This window comes from Charadrius vociferus, unplaced genomic scaffold (assembly GCF_000708025.1).
Source record: "Charadrius vociferus isolate BGI_N301 unplaced genomic scaffold, ASM70802v2 scaffold173, whole genome shotgun sequence".
NCBI classification, from domain to species: domain Eukaryota; kingdom Metazoa; phylum Chordata; class Aves; order Charadriiformes; family Charadriidae; genus Charadrius; species Charadrius vociferus.
Window position 1 is genome coordinate 751,279 of NW_009648369.1, and position 26,095 is coordinate 777,373.

The 26,095-nt window shown below is 43.9% G+C and overlaps 1 protein-coding gene across 1 annotated transcript in view; it reads right to left on the reverse strand.

Moving 5' to 3' along the window:
• The window catches only part of LOC104286681 (protein eva-1 homolog C-like), a 216,205-nt gene that overhangs the window by 87,154 nt on the left and 102,956 nt on the right, over positions 1–26,095 (reverse strand). Inside the window, exon 5 of the mRNA XM_009885299.1 lies at positions 19,994–20,137. Coding sequence (XP_009883601.1) covers positions 19,994–20,137 — 144 coding nt within the window. The remainder of the gene's footprint in view (positions 1–19,993; positions 20,138–26,095) is intronic.

Consider the following 26,095-nt stretch of genomic DNA (forward strand, 5'->3'; position numbering starts at 1 on the left):
CTGCCTCTGCAGTACAAGTATTCTAAATCAGATGCTTATGCCTTCTTCTGATCTTTTGCAGTCACACGTACATACATCGGATTTTGCCACAGGCTATCCATCATTTCTCCCTTTCCAGCATCTGAAACGCATGACCCACAATTTGATTTTATGTATGTTTTACTGCAGTTTCCACATAATCACACAGGAAACTTTAATTCTCACCTTATGAGGCCAAGAACAAACACGTAACACTGGACACAGGCTGCAGTTCTAATCCTCGACTTTCAGAAGTGTCATGACTGTATCTCTGATCACTGACAGGCAGTATTCCTCACAACTGATGGAAAAATACCTGAATCAAATTCCAGTGCAAGCAAAGCCTTACCCTTCATGATCAGTTGTTTACCTGCATCATTTTCCACCTCCTACCCCAATGTAGCACCTAAAGTCATCAGGTGATTGCTGCCCTCTGCCTCTGAGCTCTCCTGGTTTCAGCTGTGGATTAAGCACAGCGGTGGTGCGTGAGGTGGGCGTTTTCCATCACTGTAGCACAGACAGCTCTGCAATGGCACACAGCACCCTGTAATGACCCATGGCACACTGCGAGCTTGTGTTGCACTGGTCCAGGGTTGGGGATGAATAAACAGGTTCTCTACGTGCAATATTTTAGGCTAAGAGACCAACCCCTAACGCAGGTCAGAACACAGTGATGAAGCAGGTACAGATTTCCTCTGGGCGTCAAGGGGAAGCAGCCCCATTCACTGCAGACCCATCATGTCTCAAGGCTGACTTGCCCCTCTCAATCCTCCCTCTCATCCCCTTCTTCTCATTTGCCAGGAATTCACCACGTCTGGGCCCTTCCCCATCCCCGACTGCAAGCAGCAGGCACGGCTGGTCAGCATCATCCACCTTCCAGCTGCCTCTGCCGAAAGCCACAAGAAGAAAAAGAGGCTGTGGGTCACCCCAGCCCCTGGCTTATTGCAACACCTACCAGCTGTACAAACCCTCCTGCCTCAAGGACTGACATAATTTGGCACAGCGCTCACCAGAACAGTGCTGTCCATACACACGCATGTTAAACACCTCACCAAGTGATCCCAATTCAAGTAGGGCTCACCTGCTGCCATCTGACATCACATTACACGTGCCTCATCCTCTCCCATGGCACATTTCTGGTTAGGATTGGGGAATATGACTATTCCAGGAGGGCATATCCCAGGCACAGGGAGCTTTCCAGCGGGGATATGCCCTCGCTGGTTGGATGAAAGAAGACAGAGGATTTTTTAGCTCTCTGGAAAGGGACTAGCTGGGAAATGGTGACAGGGAGACAGCCTTGTAAAGTACCCACCCTGTGCACGGAGCAGATGGCACAAGGGCATCAGAGAAGCCCTGTAAAGAACCAGTTGAGCTTTAGCCACAAGCTGTTTCATCTGCTTCGAATATAGGCTCTGTCACCTTCCAGCTGGGGCTGGAAAACATCAGGTCTGCTCTGCCTGCGGGGCTTCGTGAATTTGTATATTCTGAACTACTGCCAGGAGTAACTTTGGTGCTGGAGGGATCAATGCTGGGTCCTGCACAGTGCATCAGTACGGCAGTGACTTATCCATGGAGGAGGGAAGCTGTGGAAATTCCCTCCCAACTAGTTCTTGGCTCTTTACATTAGTTGTCAGCCCTTGGGAATATATTTTCCTCTCTCCGTACTTTTCTGTGGTCTGCATTATCATTTGCTAGATATTAGCACATGCTATTTATCATGAGGTCCATAACCCTTGTCCACTCCAGGGAGTTTGCAACTAAGTCACAGCAATAAATTTTCTGATATTCTATGGGCTTTATAGCTCTAAGAGGCACGCAGCTGAAATTATTATCTCGGAGCCTTCCACCCCTAATCTCACAGTGAAACTTTCGTCACCCAAGGCAGGTAGGATGCACACAAACGCAGGTTGTTTATACTCACGGCGGATTCAGACTCAGGCTCCAAGTCTGCTTACTAATAATGATGATTACTTTGGCTTCACTGGTTTTATAACATGTTTGAAAAGCTCAGGGAAACCACATTATCTGCAGCTCCCTTTCAACAACATGTTTGGTTCATAAGAGCTGCTAGGCAAGCAAAGGAAACAGGGTGTGTTTGTGAACTGGGAATCAGTTATAATAACATCATAGTGACCAAAATGAACACCATGGTCTACAATTACTGCTTTTCCTCTGTGTTTATTGCAGAACAGAATTGTCTGACTCAAAACCTGTTGACTCCACTGGAAGATTTTGCAGCAGGTCCTAGGACCCGTTCAGACAAGACATCATCCCTTACTGACCTGCTTTGCCCAGCGTATTCGGGGAGTTTGGCTTTTCTCCCTGCAATATTCATTGTCTAAGAAGGGATTCAAACCTTGACTAGAAAGGTTACTCCAGCACCTCCCCACTTCTGAACCCCAAAGCCCGTTTCAGACTCATTCCTGGTTAATGACTAGAAATGCTCCAGCTTCTCCTGGCCACAGGATATGATCCCAAGCACCTTCAAAGCAAATCAGAGTTCAGACTGGACTGGGAACATTTAGTAAAGAGTATTAGGGTTTGGGTTGTTTGTTTTTGTTTTTGTTTTTTTTGTTAAAGAAATAAACTAAATGCTACTTGAATGTACATGTCGAAAAGAAACACTGGTCTGAAGAACCTGTATTTTTCAAAGTTATCAAATTAGCCCAGCTTGGTTTCCACCACCAATCTAAATAATGGTGGATGTTGTCCAACAATTTCTTTTTCCTTCCAAACAGGCAAAGTCATTAGTATCAGAGAGGAGACATCCTCCTGCACTGAATGTACCGGGTATGTGGAGCAGCTGCTGCTCTCTGAGAAGGGGAGCTCAGGAAAAGGAGAAGAGGAAACTTTTTGAGCAGCTGAGAGGCTACGTTCCGTGTGCGGAGGGAACAACCGGCTTCAGCAGATTTTGCTTTGCCAACCTTATGGCAACAAAAACGAGAGAAAGAATTGGACAAAAATATTTGAGAATAGCCTAAGAGCAAAAAATGGGGTGGCTTCCCCTGCTGCAGCAGGGCACAGTCCTCTCCTCTGTCCCCCTCTTGCTCTCCCACTATCACCAGAGCCAAGGCGGAAAACACTCCCAAGTTCAGGGTTCGCTGGCCATTCCCTGGCCAAGGCAAGATCCACTCTCCATCACATAAGGGCCAGACTGTCTCAACACCTACCCTGCAAGACATTGCTCTGGAGCCCCATAGCCCTTTCTGGCAGGAAAACTGTCCTGATCTGGAGCAGGGATGTTTCTAAGTACTCCAGGCTGCTGAATACAGTAGCCTGTTATCCCAGAAAGACTGAAGAATAAACAAAAAGGGACTGGAAGAATAATGATCCACTCCTTGATCTGGAGGTCAAATCCAGGGCATATCTATATTAATAAACTAAAGGGCTCAAGCACTTGCAATTGTACACATGTTGTAACTAGCAAAATTCCCGGAGATATTTTGGCCTGTGCTCAGCCAAACAGCACCCTGCCATGGTCCAGAGGACAGCACAGCCAGGGGACTTTTCACTGCTGGTAGCTTGGGTACAGACAGTTTCTCTATTCAAATGCCTTGCCTTGCCCTTAGGGCCAGGGAACATTTTTACAGCACAAGTGTAGCCCACAGGGAATCTCTCCTAAACACAGTTAAATGTCCAAACTGGCATAGAGCAGCATCTGTTGTGGTGCTCCAGGGATGCCTGGCAGGTGTCGTAGCTGCCTCCTCGATGTATTCAAACTCATCCCCTGCCCTCTCTGCTGCCTGCGAGACACAAAGGGAGCAGAAGATGCTGGGGGCTTTGAGTCAGGGGGATTCCCCTGGCACAGGGATTTCCTACCAGTGGGCACTGAACCAACACCAGTAGCTCCCAGGAGACCTCCGTGGCACAGGAACAGCGGAGTGGCCAAGCCATGGCACGCTGCAATACATCTGCTGGCAGATGGTGCCGACAGGCTCGGAGCCAGCTGGAAAGGGCTCTAACTAGGCTGTTTCTGGCTTCTGCCAAGATCAGGGCTGGGTAGTCCCTGGAGAGCATCCCAGGCTGCAGGGTCTAGCTGGAAGCTGCATGCACTAAACACGCTCCTTCGCTGGAGAGAAGAGTTTCCCTGTGTTACTGGGAGTGTTCACTCCACCGGAGGGGCCCTGGTCCTTTCTCCAGGTGACACAGATTGTCAAAGCAAGCAGCTCCTTGTCCAGCCAGAACATGTCCTCCAAATCAGGCAGGATCCCCCATGCTTGTTGGGGTAAAACACCTCTAGGCACATGAGACCATGTTGTGGTCACCTGTGCCCTGGCAGCGCAGGGTGCACACAGGACAACGAGGTGGTGAGAAGGCAGGAGGGTTATGGAGGTGTTCACAGCTCTGGTGGTGTCATCCCAGCTGATTTTGTGTGGACAGATATCCCACAGAGCTGGTGTGCAAAGTATGGACCTGACAGAGCACTCTGCGTTGCTACAGCACATAAATATCACCGGGAGCTTTTGACTGCAGAAAGTTGTTATTCTTGGGTTGGTGCAAAGCATTTCTGGTTGCAAATTCTTCCATGTTCACGTTTTCAATGCTATAGAGTCTAGCCCTAACCCCAAACCCTTGCTTCTGAGCTGGGTAAGTTTCCACTGAAATAAAGAGAATGGGAAAGTTTTTCTTTTATAACTTCCTGAGAAAAGGAAATGCCCTTCAGAAGGACATGGATTCCTTTGATGTCTCAAAATAGAGAAGAGGCTCTTTGCTCTTCTTTGCCATAAGAAGGATAACACTGCCATGTCCATTTTTGGGACCTGTTGTTTTCAAAGATGGCTAAAACCAAGAAATAAATAGTAACACTAGCCTTCCCTCTCTTGCATTCTTGCTATCCTCCACGGGGACAGCTGCCAGAGCAATGAAACTATATTAGGACCACTGCATCACTCAGAAAAAGATAAACCCTTCCCAGGGTTTCATCCTTGCTCAAGGACAAGAAGTGGGGAGTCAGCATTGAATTCAGACACCCATATTTCAGCGTCTGCAATGTAAATGTCCACATGGGTATGAGGTGTGTGAGTTCCCATTATTATCAGCACTGATCTGGTCTTCACAGTCTGAGAATAATTCAGCTGGCCAAATACCCATGATCCAGCCAAACATGAGTGTCCAGTGCTTTTGAAAGGCCCCAGGCTGAAACATCAAAGACAGGGTGTGCAAATATTAGGCAGGACCTATAAATAAAACAGTATCATTATGTATGTACATAAGGGCAACTCAGCTCTAGTCAGTACAAAACCAAGTTTCCTTGGCTCACTGGCAGCAGCAGCAGCTTTGATATTTTATTGACCTCCAGACAGCTACATTCAGTATCAGAATCAAAACCTGAATCCCATCCTGCAAAACTGGGTACAAATCCACTGAAGAATAAGAACCCTTCAGAAGAGAGATATCCCAAAAAGCAGACAGTATTGAGCTACATACGGAATTTTTGTCTTTTCTGGTAGTAAGATATGAAACTGTCACAGACTAGTAAGTTTAAAAAGAAAAAGATTTGAAGCAATTTAGTAAACATAATCAACAAGGTGCTAGAACTTCACTTAAACATCATGAGGTTTGAAGACTCAGGAAAGTAATGACAAAGAGTTGTTGAAAATATGCAATTTTGTAGAAAGTACATTCAAGGTAAGAATTATCTGACCTAACTTTAGATGTCAACAATGCAGATATTCACACTTGGTCTAGTCACCATGGGTTCCTTTAAAAACAAAAGAGAGAAATAAGCACTTGTAAGTTACCTGAGATATGTACTTGAAAATGGGATGAACTGCAACCTAGAAACGTCTATTTCTTTTCATACACTGACTACAAAGGGAGGCCAGCGTATCTAGTCCATATGTAGCTGATTATACCGTAGACGGCTACATCTGGTCAGCATTAGAGTGTATTTAATAACATACCTATTTGCAACTGCATTCCTATCCAGATCAATACGTCTATGCACTCAGTACTCCATCCCTCTACTTACACTCAAGATCGCATCCACTGCTAGTCCAAACCTTTAGTCTTGAACTTCAAAAGCATCTGTAGGCTGGACCCAGATACACTGAGATCTATGACTCGCTCGGTAAGGTCCCTCAGGAAAACACAACTCACCAAGCCAGGACAAGACACCTGAGACGCAGCTAGAGACACGGCGTTCCCTCCAAGAAATCTGCAGAGAAGTGCTTACAGGGAAACAGAGAGGAATCATTACAAGTCCCTTCACTTAGGAAAATATTTTTTCCCTAACCAAAATGTTAGTCCTAATGATTAAATGCATTTCCTGCTCAAGACTTCAGGAAACACCTTTACGAAGAGCCATCATGCCAGAAAGTAAAGCAGTTCGTTATGATCCTGAATTCAAGAGCAAGCCAGCCTCACATATGTAAAGAGCTGGTGAACCTTTTTTCAGTCTGGGACAGGTAAAACATTTCTTGCACCAGTTTAGCTTGAAAGCCAAAAAGCCTGGCTCAGCCCTGAGTGTGTCAGCATCCCAGGGCACGGGGCGCAGTTTGTTGGCTAGCTGCAAAAGGAAGGTAAGTCAGTCATCCAGATCTATAAAGCAGCAAGTTGCACTGTTATTAGAAGTTTGCCTCCCCATCTGGAAATTAAATGCAAACATATGCATAGGCCTAAGTGCTGCTTGAGAGAAAATCACTACCCTGACAACGCTGAATGGGAACAGGAAGGAAAGAAAAACAAAAAATACAAACCAATATCTGTGCCTTCCCCATTTCATTTTCTTTACTGTCAAAGGCACCCTCATTTTTAATTAGGCATAACTTAGGGGACAAAGAATGATGAGGTGAGAAAGGAAAGAAAAGCCATTTGTTTGTTAATACTGTAATAAGCTGAGAAACATCTGACAGAAAATTTACATTACACACGTTCCAAGTCCAATTTACTAGGTGGCTCAGTTCTCTCAAAAAAGAGCCGCAACACAGCACTGACATCCTATACCTCATTCTTCACCAATACCCAAGGCATCTGCAGAAGGTTTTGATAATCTCTAATAGCACAGAGGAGAAATTTTGCCTTTCTTACTTGTGGGAATCAGGTACAGCTTTCACTCAGCAGAAGTCAGACCCTTTGATCAACATACAGCACCTTAAAAAATGTGTGTTAGTATGTAATCTCAAGATAAATCCTGGATGGTTTGGTCTTTTCACTGAAAAAACATAGGCGAGAAGAGAATTTAATATTAGCTATTTTTCATAGTAAGAATAATTATAATTATTCTTCTTCAGAAGAAGAAGAAACAAAAAAATTAGAGAAATGTGAGACAGTCATTGAATTCATGACTGAGTGAATTATCGTGACAGCAATGGTTATGTCAGACAGGAGCTTAACACCTGATCTTTCCAAGCTTCATGTCAATAAAGTTCAACAGCAACTGTAGACACTGAAAGCAGAGACTCATCACATCTGTATGATCATGTCTGCACTAGATCCATATACTGAAAGCCCACGGGAGGTGGTGAGGCTGCTGTTCTCTCGTGCCAGATGCTGAGCAAACAGCCCTAGGATCTGCAGCCTAACCACACCAGGCAAAAGCCAAGTGACTTCCCAGTATCAAAAAGCAGGTGACAAATCAGGTCTAAGAAGAAAGCCTCTTGGCCTTAGGCCAGTGCCCATCCACTGTGCCATGCTAACTACAATGCCTGTCCAAAGATGAAGAGGCAACACTTGTTGATAAGGAGGAAGGGGAAGAAATGTGGTGGGGTTTTGCCCTTTTATGAGAGGATCCATTTTCTTTGTAATTTTTCACGTACCCCTGCAAAAAAGGGCATTTTTTGTCTATTCCAAGAGGTGCTTTTTCCTTCTAAAGGAAATACTACAAGAATATCATCAAAGCTTGAAGCAAATAAATATGATCTAGGGACTAGGTAGTGCAAGTCCCATCTACACACTGGTCCTTCACACATACTCGCAGGACACTGCGAGCTATAAGCATCCAGGCTGAGGCAACTTTTGACCAGGTAGGGAACAGGTCTGCTGGACTCCAGATGGAGCTGCGTACCAGCTATCTTCCTCTCCCTGAGGCTTTGGCTTGGACTGAAATGGAGTGACACCCATTCAAAAAAGAGACCTCTGCCTCCTTCCCCTGAAGGCACCGACACCAAGGGTCCATCTGCTTGCATTAACCAGCCTCCAGAGTCTTTGCAGGCAGCTGTGAGATGGCTTTTAAAGATAAGAGATAGCCCAGGGTGGCCTCATGGCTTAGGAATTTAGTTAAATATCTTCTAAAGGGATTTAGCAGGATTTGCTTCATTGTTTGTATTATGCAGTATCAGTCATCCTTAAGGCCCCTGGCTTTTGTATTAGTAAGGCTGGGAACACCACTGGCCAGCAAGGGATGCTGATACTGTCCCCCATGACCCTGTTATTCCCCCTGCAGAAATGCTTCTCTATTCTATTGCTGCTTTCCTGGGCTCAGTTCACCTAAATAAGGGGAAATAAGTGAAATAAGGAGCAGCAGGATACTTGGGACTGAAAGTCCAGAGAGAGAGTCAGCTTTTCTTCCCGGGTACTGGTGCTGGTACTGCACGATGCCGAAACAAAAGCCAGTGCTAATATAAGGCAAAGAAATTGTAAGTCTCTGCTGGGCCCCAGGGGAAAAATAATCATAAGCCTGCTCAGTGTTTGTTAAAAGATACAGGTAATTGTGGAAAAGAGCAACAAAAAGACAATTGAGCAACTGGACAGGTTGATTTATGAGGGAAGATTAAAGGAGCTGAACATGAATGGCTTAGCTAAACAATGACTAAAACAGGACACAAAAAGTAGCCACTGTCAACAGTATTTGAAGTGTCTGTCTGAAGGGGCATTAACTGTTTGGGTGCATACGCTTTGAATAAATGGAGGTCATGGAATGGAGGTAGGAAAAGTAGATGCCAGCCGGATGTTTAAGAAAGTTTCTTGAAGATAAGACTGCTGGGGTGTAACTCCCATGGCAATCTCCTCCCTGCTGTAATTGAAGGTGGAGTGCCCCCCAACAGGCCATCTGCATTGAGCAGACATTACCTAAGGAACTTTCTGGGGGCCTCAACTCTTAAATGCCTCACTGGCACCCCCTTCTCTAAGCACCAGCACAGGGATGACCAGACACCAAGACTGTATAAGTCCATTCCAAGGTCTCCATACAACCAGAAGATAAAATATCCATGTCTTGGGCCTCAGAGATCAAGCAGGCATGCAAGAAAATGTCCAAAGTGGGGGAAAAGAGTGGTTCTCTGGACTTCTGTTATACCACTGAAGGATGAAATGCAGCTGGACATGCTCCTGGGTAGTGTGAAGACACAGAAATGTCGGCTGCTATGCCCTACCATCACTTTGCCTCTCCCAGCCGAGAACTTGAAACAGAACAAGAGAAATACTCTTTTGTGACACATGGCTAAAGAGACTGAGGTTGGCCGTCGTTCAGCTGTTATAAATCACATAAGTCGTATAAGGCACAGCATCCTCCTCCCTGCCTGGTCCATGAAGGGGATGTTAACAGCTGCCTGCTACAGAGAGCCCTCCTGAGTTGGTTTGGCCGTGGAGAGCCACAGCTGAGTTTCAAAACAGGAAAAAAATAGAACTTATCTTGCCACATCCTGCTGCTTTCTTTGCATCTCATGTGAGAAAGGATTAGGCAGGAAATACTGCATGGTGAAAAGTCCACCTGGAAGAACAAAGCATGGATCTATTTGTCTGACAAAGTCACCACAGAATATATACATTCATAAGCTGTTAGGTAGGGAGGAGGCACGCACAGGTAAGGCATTATGTTGATAGATCTTAGGTTCAGCTCCGATGACACAAACCCTTGTGTAAATGTTGTCTCCACGTGTAAAATGAGACTAATACTTTCTCCCCAAGTCTGCCTGGCCCTGCCTATGTAACCGCTAAATTACTCATAGCAGGGACTACTTCATAATAAGTGAGTGCATTGCACAACAGGATAGTCCTTGCTGAGACCTGCAGGCATGGCAACATTGTGCAAATCATCAGTGCACTTCCCAGCAATTAAATACATATTTGATGCCCATGTACCTTTCATACATGGGCTACAGACACCCCTGAGTGGCTGTTACTGTTATTCTATTTCAGCAGCAGCTCACAAACCCCAATTGTACCAAGGGACCCCATCACGGAGGTCGCATATATTTGCATCTTTGGTGGCTCTGACAAAATTGCTATTTATTTCCCCTCTCTGTCCCACTCTTACAGTTCTCTTTTCATGGTCAGGAACAAGGATTTTCCAAATCCCAGAGAATTTCCTGTTTTCTTCGCATTAACGTGGAGAAAGCGAAGAGAGGGCAGCTAGAAAACAGCAGAGCAGCAGTACGTTGCCGGCAGAGAAATGTGCACGTGTTTGCAGAAAGACACCGGCTGTGAATCCTTCTGCAAACAGTGCAAGGGAATGGCATTGTCTTGATACCTTTTGAAAAAGGAAAGGCAAATATATATGTGATCCATGCAAATATATCTTAATTGGTCATGGTGTCAAACGCTCCCTTTAAATTTAATCTAATGAGTGTTTCACTGAGCTGTCAGCAATCTCCTGTAGCCTCCAGGCACTAATGAGTTAGCATCAAGGTGTCAATGCTTTTGGCATTAACCTCAATTAGGAGGAGTTAGAGTGATCACTGAATGAAGGGTCAGCCATTCATTGCTGAGACATTCCTCTGGCTATAGCCTGCAGTCTCCTGCATGAAAGGGGCTCGCAGACTGGCTGCCTACCGCCTTCGCAGTAAAGAAGACTCGTATGTGGCAACATTACTGTTAATTACTATATTTGAAACCCGTGCAGGTCTTGACAGGAATGGGGAATCCACAGTAGCCCTATTTAATGAGACTATTCAATGAGGTTCCCAGGTAAAAAAGTAGTCTGTGACAATAAAACAGTAAATATCGACCACTTACTTATTCATGGTCAGTACTTTTAATAACACCTTTAGTCAGTATGTCAAAGACAAAAAGGTCTGGACCACAGGACTATGCTTACAGAAAAAAATCACCACATAGATAACCCATGTAACTTTAATTCTGCTTCAGTTATCTCTCTCCAGACTTTCTGAGAGATTTCCTTTAGATACATTACATTCAGACATCATCTTGCACAACCATTCTCAGGTAGATCTGCTTTTCTGGAGTGAAATCATGGATGGATCACAACAACTTTCAAGGCTGCGTCCTCCCTACTCAAGCAGGGACAGCCAGGCAGACCCCCAGATCTACCCCCAGCCTGAAATCAGTTCTCCAGTTGGCAGATTGCTGTTCAATCCCCAGAACATGTGCATATTTATGCCAGAGGAAATAATTCAATGAGCAAATCTGTTTAGAAACCTCAAAGCTTTGTCAGCCACCATAAAATCTTCATTACGTTACGGTTTGGCATTACCGTTATTACAAAAGCAACTCTGGGTCCATTTTAAAACATTTCTTAAATTTCTGAATTTCTAAAATATATGGATAATACCTGAATGAAAAAAAGTCCCACCTGCCTCCTTCCCATCCCTGCCATGACCCACTCCACCACGACAGTCTGACCACCCTTCCCTGCATCCAGCCATTGGTGCACTTTAGACGACCCCACTTTGGGACTACACCATGACTGTAACTCCAGCAGCCCCTAGCCAGGAGCATCATGAACGCTGAGCAAAATCATCTGCAGCTCCTTACACTCAACAGGAAACTCGCAGTAAGCCCCTCATGCACTTCCCTGCGACTTTTAGACCATGGTCTTTATCAATTAAAACAAAACTAAAAAGGAATAAAGGCCTCAGGTGCACACACCTTGTGAACAGTGGGGGTCAGGGATTGCAGAGTACTGCAGCTAACACTTTATGGGACTCTTCTTTCTTTCCATAGTAGAAGCTCTATATGTTTCCCAGTAATGGCAGAGATAGAGGATCACAGCAGCAGGTTTGCAAAGCTTGCCTAATTGTAAGGCGGCACTTGTCTTACAGCTCTTTCTGCTTAGGATCATCATAAAGTTGTGCTTTGAACTCTCTCTCTCTGCTTCCTCCAACCCCATCTTCCTTCCTCCCCAACCCCAAGGCAATGATTTTTATCTCCAGGTCTCCATTTCTTCTCTGCAAGAATCAAAGGGCTTTCAAACCTTTCCTTTGAGGTGACAGCATTACCTGCTCCTCCTCCACCTGAGATGCAGAGTTCTGCTTCCTCAGAATATTTATTTACCCTAATCTATGTCAGACACAGGCTCGTTCTGCCCAGGTAATGAAGAGTTGCTGTGTCTGGGCCAGCCAGGCCAGACGTGTTCAGACTCTTCTGGATGTATGATTCAGATCAAACTACAGTGAGTCGTACAGTAAGCAAAGAGAAACAGGAGCAGCATAATGACAGCCTCCGATTATGTAATTTACCAAGATTCGTCTTAAAACTCATCAGGCTGTTTGTGCCATGTCACTCACATTTCACATTCTTGTGCAGTCACTAACATGAAACCTAAACCGTTCTTTACCTCTATCGCATATTCCTCCTTGATGAAGGATGGCAGAGCTACTATGGCCTCTGTTATTAGCAGGTACCTCCAAGCCCGTTAGTAAAGCGTGTGCCCCACTCACTATAGCACTGGTCAGCCAGAGATGGCATCTCGTCTTTGCCCTCAGGGAATCCATGATCTCCAACAGCTCTGAGCCATGAATCCAAATTATATGAGCCTTGCTGAGGGGTTTCCTTTGCTTCTCTCTAAGGTCCAGGAAACTGCATCCACAAAAACTGTTAAGACAACATCACCAAAGATGACAAAGTCATCACCTCAGAAGTTGGAAAATGTCAGTCTTAAGTTTTGTGCTTACGCTCCATGGTGCAGTCTTTACTTACACTGCCAGATTCTTTTTTTAACAGGTTCTGTCAAGTATGAGTACTTCCGAAAGTGAGGTCTAATTTTCTGAAAGGAGAAACAAGTTCCTTGCTTTTCCTTCCCCTGGATGGAAATGTGTAAAAGGTGGGGATGAGGTTCAACAAGTCCATTCACTTACAGGAACAGGCAACAGAGGGCACTTCACCAATGAAGATCTACTCTGCCCCCTCTCCCATACCACCAGCCGCAGTCCCTGACAGTCTACAACAAATCTGACCTTGAGAACAAAAGAGCAAAAGAATAAAAACCTGAAAGCTGGTCAAAGAAGACAGCAAAGTTATTGACTCCATCCTAGCTCCTAGAAACATCAGGGAAATTTATAAAGGTGAAATGTAGAAAGTGGCCTCAATCGCATGCAAATCCAATGAACCTGAAAATTCTTTTCCAAAACCAAATCTGGAGACCGATGTAACCCTGAGGTAGGGCACAAGACACTGAGCTGCTATTTGAGAATTTTTTCAGCACTAACACTCCTGTCTGGCTACAGATGATTTCTCAAGGTTCAGAGGAAGAAATCCCCCTTAAGAATTTAAATAAGCATCGCATTCATCTCTTACCTGGATAAATCTATGATATTTGGAGATCCAGTCAAACAGTGGGACTGGAAACCAATAAATGTAAGGAGAAAACACTGGTGTTATCATTATCATTATGTGGCAGTGAGAATTTTGACCAAAAGGAGCATTTGAGTAAGAACAGAGTGGTTGAAAGCCGTGTAACCAGATGTAGATACCTGCATTGTAGAGGTCCTACATGTAGACAACAATATCTCAGCCAAGCACCAGAAGCTGCCTTTATTGTCAGTACAGGAGAACTGTCACTTCAAATATGCAGTTCATCTCTTTCAGGCACCTACTTTAGGATGAGATGATTTGTGCCTCAAAAGCAGCTGTTTCTCTCCATTACCTGTAAAAGGAATTTTTCTCAGATGGGAATGTCTACACTATAAATCTCTATGGCTTATGTGTCTACTCTTGGTCAGATGAATCCCACTTCATGAATTTTTCATTATTTGCAGTCGTTACTGTTTAAAAATATACTATAGCTTGAACAGAATCATAGGCTTGATACAAAAATTACTGGACTAATTTCTATTATTTTAGGAAAATAAGACAGAGGATTTGAACAGATGTCCCAAGCCATCTCTGAAACGAAATTCTTAACATTAAAAGTAGCCACATAATGGAGTTACATTATATCATTATTCTGTTCTTTATTTATTTGGGAAGTCAAACTATGTGGCCATGAATTTAAAATCTATACGTCTGTGAGTTCTGCTTTAGAGTTTGACACAAGAATCCCAGTTAAACAGACATTATCAAGCATTACATATTCAGTTTAATATCCCTAGAGCTAGGTTGCTGAAAATGTTTACTTGTTTGTAGACATGGATTTTATTTCAACTTCTAAAGAAAGGAAGTTTGCACTACATATTCTATGTCTGTCTTTTTCTGGCAAGACCCTGTCTGTATTGCCCTGTTTCAAAAGGGTAAAAATGCTTTTGTTTTTTGCTTGGAAGTCTGAAATTGTTCTTTTTCTATTTTTTGCAGATTTTGGGCATTGCTTTTATAGAAATTGCTTTTTTACAGAAAGCTTTTTTGCAGTGATAAAAATACATTTTCTACATTAATGAATTCATAAATTTTAAGAGCAAAAGGGACCACTGCATTCATCCAGCCTGAGGCATTGATAGATTTACTGCTCAGGAGCTAATGGACTAGAGCACAGTCCCTTTGAGACAACAGGAGAGAATTTGTGTAGCTCTTCAGCCTCCCTCCTCGTCACCATCATGAGGGCAGCCACCTCAGAGCTCTCTTGTCTAACACAGACCCCTGCCTGTAGTCCAACTTGATAGAATATTTATTTAAGCACAGCATTTTGGAGAAAGCCAGACTGCTTTCCCAAGTACCCAGAGAAAGCAAAGGTCAGCACACCCCCATCACCCCAGAGCACCTCTGCCACATCTCATTGGTGCCATTTGGTCTCCCAGCAGCATTAGCCACTGTGAAACAAGAGCTGCTGCCCCAGCGCTCACGCTTTATCCTTTACCTGCGCAGTTCTCCCATCAAGATGTGAAGTGCTTGGCCTCTGGGACTCACCTTACTGCCTCATAAAGCAGGATGCCAGGATTATTAATGTAGCAGAACTGCAGGATTTTCCAAGTAATTTCTGAGTTGCCATGGCAGTTCATTAGCTTTCAGCCCAAGGACCCCTTACCATCAAGCATGAATCAAGCGGGAGGCACAGACGCATCCAAACACGCAATGGAAATTCACATCAAAAATACATGCAAGACCATATTTCTTCCATTTTGTCCAACCTATGTCCAATAAAGGCACTAAAAAGTCACCAGTGATCAGAACCAACAGACAACCCACTGAAACATGCCTAGCCACAAAGAAATTCACAATCCCCATTTTTCCTTTCCCTTCCCTTTCCCTTCCCTTTCCCTTCTTTTTCCCTTCCCTTCTTTTTCCTTTCCCTTCCCTTTCCCTTCCCTTCCCTTCCCTTCCCTTCCCTTCCCTCCCCTCCCCTCCTCTCCTCTCCTCTCCTTTCTCTTCTTTTCTTTTCTTCTCATCAGGACATTTCTGACTGATGCCTGTATTTAAAGAACAGCAGAGGGTTTACATTTACAGCCTCTGTTGACTGCACAGGGCAGCAGGTCTGGTGGCCGGGACAGTAGGCACTCAGGATTGCTCCCTTGACTTTCAGTGTGAAGAATAAGGTTTCTCTTCACACACAGACAAAGCCCCTCATCCCCACTCAAGGAAGTATTTGAGAAAATATTTAACTTTCATGATATTTATGTATAGGTCTTAAAATAAAGCACACACTTAAGCACTTCCTTGAATCAAAGTGGCATGACACACATGAGAAAAATTCAACACATTTCAATACATTGCTGCGTTAGGACTTCAACAGAGGCCAAAAAACCACGTCTAGTATACTACAGAAGAAAGAGAGCTAGAGAACTAAAGGGAGTCTTTGAAGGTAGTAAGTGGACAATTAAGAAAAAGCAAAAGGTCAGGAGCACAGTAACTTATATCAGTAAGTACAAAATCACTAGCAAGCTACACACAGATACTACAAATACAATGCTTTATACCAAAGAAAGAGAGACAGACAGGGAGACGGGGGTGGTGGTGGATTGGGGGTAGAAGAGAAAGAAAGAGAGACTTCTATCAAGTCTCTATTGCACTATTTTCCTCAATTGCATTAATGCTCTTTTATTTGCTGTTACCCTCTAAGAGTTTCAGGGTATTTTAAAGAAAAGGCAGAGCTAAAATTTTTATATCCTCCTCTAGTTACAGCTGCCACACTCAGAAAGCAATCTTGCCACGTGTTATGTGCTTTCCCAGAATTAACTTGCCTTTCCCTTTTAAAAAAATAATTAATGTATTTATTAATGCAGTAATGGGACCTACATACTGGAAAATCCCACCTTCCACACCATCCCATTAGCTAAATCTGGCTTTGGGCCAAAATTTACTATTTCAGCTCCTGCCAAGGTTCAGGTTTGGAATGTTTTTAACATTGGAGGATTTTTCATCTGTTTCCTTGGCCGGGCTAATGGGACCCTAATGCACACGAGAGATCGCTATCGCGTCGGGCTGCCGGTTACTTGCTTGTTTCAGTCATCTTGTACATACACGCTAACTTGTAGCACTTCCCTCTCAGCTAAGCAATGCCAACAGGCATTTAACGCAAGATGCAAGGGGATATAATATGATACGGAGAACCGCTGAACTTGAGACACTCCCACTGGCTGGAGTAATTACAACAAATTATTTGAAAAAATACAGCTGAGCAAAAAGTTAAATGACACCTTTACTTAAAACCAGATTCATCAACAAAATTGTGTATGTCTGGCAGGAATTCTCATGTCCAATAAAACATGGAGGCTGGAGGAATGAACCTCCAAGAAATCTGGACGTGGCTTAAAGAAACCAAAGCTGTTGCCTCATCCATTCACTTCTTAGAGACCCGGGGTAGGCTCTGCTCCTGCTGTCAAGCCAGAGAAGAACAGTCTGTACGTGCTGACCTGAGAGATGCTTGCAGATGTTCTCCTGCCAGGGCTGGGAGATAAGTCACCTCATTAGCTCTTCACTTGTCATTGCTCTACACAGCCAACACCAGCATTAATGCCTGTCACAAAGTCCACCTCAGCAAAAGGGCTGTGATTTCTGGGAAGAACCCTTGAGTTTTCAATTAATATTACCTTTTGTCACCTCATAAATTACTCCCTCAACAGATTTTTTTTTCATTAATTGCTATCAGTAAAAGATGTATTTTTCCCTTTCCAGCCCTCCCCATGCTTTAGCACCAAGAGCATAGTTCAGCTGCCCCGTCCCCATAACTACTGAGTTTCTCACATGGGAACATCTGCGTGAAGGCCTTCCTACCCACGCTGCCACGTCCATCAGTATGCTTCCTCTCACCACCTCTTCTGAAGCAGCACAGTGGGGAGGTAACATTGGCCAAGGGCACATCACAGTTTTTCTCACAGGTGAGACCACTGACACAGTCCAAACTGCTGGACCATGGCATGACATGTAGTGATAGGACGAGGGGGAATGGATATAAACTGGAAGAGGGCAAGTTTAGATTAAACATTAGGAAGAAATTTTCCACTTTGAGGGTGGTAAGGCACTGGAACAGGTTGCCCAGAGAAGCTGTTGAGACCCCATCCCTGGAGGTGTTCAAGGCCAGGCTGGATGTGGCCTTGGGCAGCCTGGCCTCATGGGAGGTGTCCCTGCCCAAGGCAGGGGGGTTGGAACTCGATGATCTTCAAGGTCCCTTCCAACCTAAACCATTCTATGATTCTATGACACTTCTGCCACAGCCTAGCAGCCGGGGAGTGACAGAATCATAGAATGGTTTAGGTTGGAAGGGACCTTAAAGATCAGGCTGACTGCACTGCTTGATCTCAGAGAGTGATGAAGTCACCTATTTGCAGCAGCAACAAGAAAGGCTGAAGTGATGCTCAGAGAAACCCGTTTTGTACACTCATCACTTTTCCCAAGCTATGCCAGGGTCAACCTGCATCTTTCACTGCTCTCCAGTGAATAGCAGCAAAACCGCATCCTGCGCTCCAGGGATTAAGTGTTTCCAACTGCAAGAGGTGGGGAACAGGGATACGTATCTAGATACAGGTCACAGGAAAGTTACATTTGTCAGTCAAAGGCTGTCCCCTTTCACTCCCACAGGTTTTGTGAAAGTAGACCACCACACCAGGAGCAATAATGCATGCAGTTTTATGGAAACTTGAAACAAAGAGATATCCAAAAGGAGGTTTTCTACACTGCATTTGTTCTCTAAACCATAATAACATCAAATTGCTTGGGTTTATCATTTCTTTTAAAAGAATGCCAGGATTTACTTCTGTCTGACACGAGCACATGGGACTGGAATTTGATTTCTTGTTTATTTGGTTTTCATATTTTGAACGATTTTGCTGTTTGAGGGGAGAAATATGTGTCTGATGAACACAAAATCCAGCTCAAAGACATGTCTGAGATCATGATTTTGAAAAGAAGCCATGGCCACCTTCAAAGGATGAGGCAGATTTCACCCACTAAAGAGCAAAACGTGCCATTTTGTGCTCTCAAGCATGACTCATTTCCTGATGCAGTTAGGCTATGACTAGGAAAGTTAAAGTCAGATTAAGAGATTATCAATGTCCTTTGTAGTGGACTTTGGGACCAGGACCACAATGCCAGTATAAGGCTGCGGAGGCCTTTGAAGGTGGTATCCTGTTGGAAATACATCATGGGGTTCTGTTTGGTTTGTCCCTGGATTTTTGAGTTATGAAGCTCCAGTTTTGCTGCATCGCTTTGGTTTCCATCAACTCACCACGAGGATAAGCTTCTCTCCAGTCTCTCTACAAGAAAAGTGATACAACAAGACTGCCTTCCTGGTTATGAATTTCACAAAGCTTTGATGGATAGCCTTGCTACTTCTTGCTATATTATTTCAAACAAAAAACAAAGAAACCCAGAGCAAAAAAAAATCAACTTTCCTGCCATGCCTGCCGAGTGAAACAACAGCCAGGCAGGAGCTCAGAGCCTGATGCTCCTGCACTTCTCTCTCTGCTCTTCAAGGTGTTGTACACCAGCCACGCTGCAGCAACTACACAAAACACCATAGTGACTCCATCTCAAAAAACAGCTCTCAGATTCAGCACGGGGCAGCGACACATAGAGATTGACCCACAGATCTCTTCCTGCCTGAGGACACAGCCAGCACCTCCTCCACTACATGCTCAGTCATCTACTCAGCAGATTCAAAACAGAACCAGACTTTCCTCTTCCAGGTGGACGTAGAAAGGAATGGAAAGACACTGAGCTGTTCCTAGCAACAACTATATAAGCAAAACCCTCAAGCAAATATTTTCAAACATATAATCTACAAATGACCAAAATGTCATCACTGGAAGAAGACAGACCTGATGTTGTTTTCATACCACAGAGCTCAGAGAGGAACATTCTTTTCTCTGTTGCAAAACACGATGACTAGTCAAGTAGGAGTACAGTGTCTGCTCAACACTGTGACTTAAGCTCCCAACGGAGAGCTCCAACTGTTTATTTTTCTTTCAAATGACAATATTTTGTTAGGAAAATGTTGCAATGTTCACCTGAAGATTTTGGGAGTGATTTTCTACTAACCCCATGGATGAGTATGGATTGGTGATTGTCTTATTCCATCGTACAAAACAAAATGCAGAACAAAGTAATGAAGCTCCTACTGATAACCACAACTTTGCTGCCGTCAAACGAAACAGCAGGACACTAACATTCAGGATGTAAGCATCCACTGAGTGGGTTGATTTAACTGGCAGATATTCCTGCCTTGCAGAGGCAGTATTGAATGAGTAAACAAAATATCATTTCCACATTTTCTGCTTTTTCTGTCAAGCCAATGAGTAGAAAAAGAGACAGAATTAAACCGCTCAGGTGTTCCACAGAGCTTTCCCTTGTTGACCAAATAAGAATCACCATGAGCCAACTGGAAGTTCAATGGCTTTTTATGTACCATTACAAGTCCTGTCATTCTTACACACCACTGTTCATCAAAAACATACCCCAATGAGAGTTAAAGTAAGAGAATTTCATGGCTCACCACAGGTGTAGATGACATTAAGGTGCTTTCGGATGCCTGGGTAGCAAGGATCTCCAAATTCATAGGTGCTGGCATATATGCTGCAGCTTCTTTTCCCGTGACAGCGCTTGATCATGAGTTGGAGTGCAGAAGCCGACTGACATTCTAAAAGGGAAAAAAAGATACCTATTTGTGAATATTTGTCCATTCATACCAGAATTGCCTAAAAAAAATTACCACATGCAGACTGTGAGAGCATATACATGTGAGCTTTCCATGAGTATTTCAAAATCTTTGTGTCCACATGGGAAGGTATATCTGACTCTCAAATTCCTCTAATAAATTGTAAATTGATGAAAGGAAATTACTAAAATGAATAATAAAGAATCAGAAACCCCCATACATCCATAGAAAGAAGGCTGCAAATAAAAGATGGCTTGTTTTCAAAGGGAAAAGGCTACCCATAATAAAAATAATTCCTTCTCCCTCTGGCATTTATTCTATAAATGTCTGAAAAGACTCTAAGGCAGGTATCAGTGTCTTCATTTTAATGGAGAAACAGAGTCATAGAAAAGTAAAAAGACCAACAGCAATTCAGTGCAGAGCATGGAAAAAGACTCAGATCTCAAGAGTCTCACTCCAATGTATTTATCCAGAACATTGCAAGCTTCCCCATAAACTAAGACACTGTCATAGGAACAGAAAATATGCCAATACTACAGTTAGAATCATAGAATGGTTTGGGTTGGAAGGGACCTTGTAGATCATTTAGTTCCACACACACTCCCCCTGCAGGGACACCTCCCGCTAGACCAGGTTGCTCAAAGCCCCATCCAGCCTGGCCTTGAACACCTCCAGGGATGGAGCTGATTCATATGGAATTCCTGTAGATTTATTTATCTGTCTGATAACGCAGTTGATCACAGTAACATGCAAAGTTATTAGCAAATTCCCACCTCACGGGTGTAAGGGAGATGGACATTGTTATCTTATTTGAGGAAGGGTAAAACTCTGATTCGATTTGGGTGTGTCGATTTTTTCCAGGTTTTGCTTGTTTCATTTTGAGGGAAAGAAAAAAAGATCAGGAGAGTTTGGGTGGGCTTTTTTAGCCTTTTTATGTCCAAGAGAGTTGTCTCAAGTCACCACCTCTGGCTCTCTTCTGCAGACAGAGGTGATCAGTGTCCCTGTATGCTCTTAGAACAGGTTGTATTTCTAAGAAGTCTAATGAGAGTTACTATGAGGTCGAATAATTATAATGTTAATTTCTACCATCTAAGTAGAAATATTCTGTGTTTATTCCATGCAAGTAGAAATGTTTGTCATATCAGGAATTTAGAATATGGAAAGCTCCAAAAGTAAATATTTTCCCAAGTGTTATTTTCTATCAGTTGTTTTGTGCCTGTTTTCTCAGCTAAGGTGAATATGATTTGTACGGACAAGCTCTCAAACTTTTAGGTGCTAGACCGATAATTTGCTTTCACTGTCCAGTCAGGGCCAAGCACAAGGGGAAGCTGACAAGATGACATTTCTTCAACATAAAGCTGTTGCTAAAAGCAACAGGAAAGCTACAGAGAAAGGAATACAAACCCCTTTTGGTCACTAATCAGAAAGCAGGGAACGGGAAAATGAAACCCAAAAGGTATTGAATGCTAGAACCAGCACAACAACAAAAGCCATGAGAGACACAGGAAAGCCAGAGAAAACTACGGCTAGAGGGTAACATGTCTTTTTTTCTCAAACCAAAGGCAACATTTTATTTCACATGCTGCAAATGACAAAAGAACAGGGCCCCTGTGAGCATTTTCATACCGAACCACCCAAACTTCCTTTGGGGATTTTTTGATCCAACGAGCTCCAGAGGTTCCAGTGGAAACATCTGGCATGCAGCAATCCTGTTTTATTGTCTTTTTGTCAAATGTCCAGTTAGAGGCACTCATCAAATCTAAGCACTGCACAGGATTTCATGGGGGCGCCTATTCTTTTCATTTGTTATTGTTCTCACGCAAAACAGACAGCATCCCACGCCTGCCTGCACAGGGACCTCGCCCCCCGGCACAGGAGCACACCACCTCCACAGGAGGGTGGGGAATTACCCATTTCTGGTCCTGTGAGAGACACAAGAAGTCTTTTGCACACATCGTCACCAGCGACGGTCAGACTTTGGAACGCTCCGTATGTAGGAATGAGTGGTAACAAACTACAAACTCTGACCCCACCTTAATAAACTGGACTGACTCTTCATGTGCCAGATCTGTAGATTCAGCACATTGAAAATGTTTCTAGGAGTTCTGCCTGTCATATGCCCTCACACTAACATCACCAGTTTTTCTAGCCATCACCAGACATGTCTTGGTATTGATGACCTCCTTCCTCCTGTGCAGTTCTGGGCGGGCTATGGTCTCCATCCATACTGACTTTAGCAGCAGCATCTGCACCAGGAAACCAAACAGGGTTCAAATCTGGATGCACCATTATCCCCTTTGTTTAAGGTTTGTTTCCCTGTTCCTTAGAATGATTTTGCCCACTAGCATTACCCCAAACAGGTAACATAGTCCAAGATATAACAGGGCTAGTCCCAATCGTCAATTTGCAGAAGGCTTCCCTGGATGTTTTGGATGGAACAGGGAGAAGCAGGAGTACATGGTAGAGGGTTTTGCTGCATGGACATGAGGTCAGCCAGCCACAGAGACAGGCAGCTGGCTCTTTCTCGCTGTATTCAGTACACAGTAGCTGATGTGTAGACAGTAGATGAGCACAATCCTGATGCTACCTTTATCAGGTAGTAGCTGCATCTTTTTTTCCCCAGGAGAGGACAGCCTTGCCCATGCTACCCACTGAAAACAACATGCCATACTGCCTACAGCCAGCGGTGGGACCCTGCTCTAGCGCCTTCCCCAGCCCCGCTACCAATACAGACAGAGCTTGAGTTACAACATCCAAGCAGAGAGCCTCTTCCATGCAGATTCATCTGCCAGAGCAGGTCCTAACACTGCAAACCCTACTTGTATTTTAACAGTGCCCAGGTCCAGCCTATGCTCTTCGGCTGCTTATTTACTGGTAAATGAAAACTGACCCTGGTCCATTCCCTGGCCTTGATGCCGACTGTGGTGGAACAACCCACATTCATGCTATTAAACACTTTTACCCTCCAAAACAGAGTGGTGAAACCCAGTCCCTGTCCTACAACCAACCTCAAACCATCTTCTGGACTGCCTAGGAGAGTGTTAGCTGAGCCAAGGCAACTAACCATGCCATGGACCACTTACACTACAATTTAACACTACAGATCTATATCTAGTATCTGCGCCCACGCCCTGCTGGTTTACTGCTAGTTTACCATGCAAACATGTATACATGTAGCCCTAGATACCCAGCTTCTTCAGGCACAGACCAGGCCTCCATATTCACAAGTATCAGTAGTGAAATCCTCAACTTTCCAATTGCCAGGCTGCTTCAGCTCAACCTGCTCTAGCCAAAATGAGCAGAAAAGCAGAAGAGACTCTCTATGCTTCAATTACAGGTGGGGATGAAATTCCCTAGCATAGAAAGTAAGGCACTGAAATTTTTAAAGCTTCTTTTATGTGGACTTTTTGCAAACTTTGATATTGAAAACATATCCAGGGCAAAACTCACCTGTTGGGACTGCAGCACATAAACCATACAATAATTTAGTTGGAAGCAATACCTGGAGCCTCTCCAGTCCAACCTCCTGCTCAAAGCACAGCCAGCTTTGATGTTACATCAGGTTGCTCAGGAATTTGCCCAGGCGAGTTTTGAAAATCTCCACAGATAAATATTCCCCAGACTCTTTGGGCACCTGTTCCAGGGCTAAACCACTCTCCAGGTGAAGAATTTTTTCCTTGTATCTAATCAGATTTCCATTGCTACAACTTGCGTTCATTGCTTTTGGTGTTTGCTTCATTTTTTTTCTGAGCATTTCTGTAGCGCCATCTAATAAGTAGTAGAACCCTAAGGATAAGATCCCATCCTGACCTTTCTCTTCTTGAGATGGCACAAACTCGGGTTCCTCAGCATTTCCCCATACAGAATCACAGAATCATAGAATCTTCTGAGTTGGAAGGGACCTTTAAGATCACCAAGTCCAACCATATTTGATACACTAGTATGCCACTCTATGAATAATTAAATAAAGAACTTTACTAAATCCACTTTCTTGAATGCACATTCACACCTCATTCTTTCATTCTGTGTCTGAAAATACTTACATTTTAAAATGTTGTCATCTTGTTTATGTTCAACAATGTACTACTACTCAATGCTGTGTGCTCCAGTCCCCCAAGCAGCTTCATGGCCCTTCACTGGACTTGCTCCAATTTTTCAACAACGTATCTCTTTATCTGGGGAACCCCAAACTGGATATTCCAGTACTCCATTTAAGTCGAGTACTGGAATGCCAAATACAGTGAATAAACCCTCTCCTTGACATGCTTACAATATTCTTACTAATAAAGTCCAGGAGCCACTTAGCCACCATTTCCACAAGACCACACTGCTGACTCATGGTCAACTTTTTGTCCCCTGAGACCCATTGATCCTTTTTCTGCAGAGCTGGGTTCTAGCCAGCTGGTCCCTAGCCTTTGCTGTTGCAGAGGGTTATTCAGGTGCAGAACTTGCCTTTGTTGAACTTCATAACGTTTCATAAGGTTTCTCCAGCTCAGAGGTTCCTCAAGGCCCCTACAGCCTGCTGTAACAACTGTCCTGTCCAATTTGGTACCACCTACAAAATCTGTCCCATTATCCAGGTCATTACTGAAGATGTTACACAATATTGATCTCTGACTGCTTGTAAGTGACTGCCAGTTTGACTTCACCATAGCCTTGCAAAGGTTTCTTGTAGTACTCCATTTCCTTGGCACTCGTAGCAAACAGCCACAATTTAGGCAAGTCTATTGTTGCCACTGACCTCCAAAATGCTGATAAGCACCAAAATCTGGTGAATGTAGGAGTGGCAGAAAGTCATCTGAGGTACCCACATTACAATATCCAACTAAACTCTACTGACAACACCAGGCTCCCATATGGTAAACCCAAATACTCTTCTCATTTTCCCATGGTAAGGCCTGAGCCATTCTCTTGGAATCAATCATATTCTTCCAGCTCTGAAATAAAAGCAATGGACTTCATGGACAAAATTTGACAAAGTATTCACTTCAAAGACTTCCTTTTTATGAAAACGGGGAATTTTCCCTTTTTTTCCCTCCACACAATTTCTAAGCACCAATGCCTTGTGCATTCCCATAAACACCAGGGCAAGCAGCCAGCAGTACTTTGAGGGAGGACTACATCAATACCGAAATTAGCTTGGTCTCCCCTCTTGTTTTGTTTTGGTTTTTTTTATCTGTTAACATGTTCATCCTCCACATAACCCATTGAACTGAAAAATATAAAAGCAGCAATCAAAACCTCCAAATGGGACCACCTCCCTTATACACTTCAAAGGATCTGTGATAAGGAGGTCATTTAGCTGGATGCCAAAATGTCATATTCAAGCATCTTTATCCCCTCACTAACTATCAGTGAAGATGTCAATAATACATCTGAGATATGGCTGAGTGACAGATGAGGCTACAGCACCCTCATAAATCACAGTCACCACCATGTCATTCAGAGCTCTAGAAGTGACAACATGGTATTTTCTTTTACCCCCATGTCTCAGGGGTCTCAGCATCACTCCTGTTGGCTGTTATAAAGTGCATGTAGGTAATTTAACTTCTAGATGTAAATAAGTCCTTAGGGAACTGAGTTGAAGTGAGATCTCCAAGTTTATCGGTACTTCTTCAGGAGGTGATTCCAGGTCAGAAGTTTTCCCCTCCAGGCACCCATTCCCAGAGCTCATAGAGACAAGAAAACAGAGGCTCTCTTATCCATATATCAGGCAATTAGCCTCTCAAAAAGATGCAGGGAAGCCAAGCCCAGCAATGTGGTAGAGCAGAGCTTTGCTATGGTTCCCTGCAGCCGGACAAATTCATATTTTGCAAGTCTTCAGAAAAGGCAGATAACATGTGGCACTTTTGTTGCACCAGATAGCACACTTATTCAGGGACCTGATGAGATACATCCACGGATCCTGAGGGAACTGGCAGACGAAGTCGCTAAGCCGCT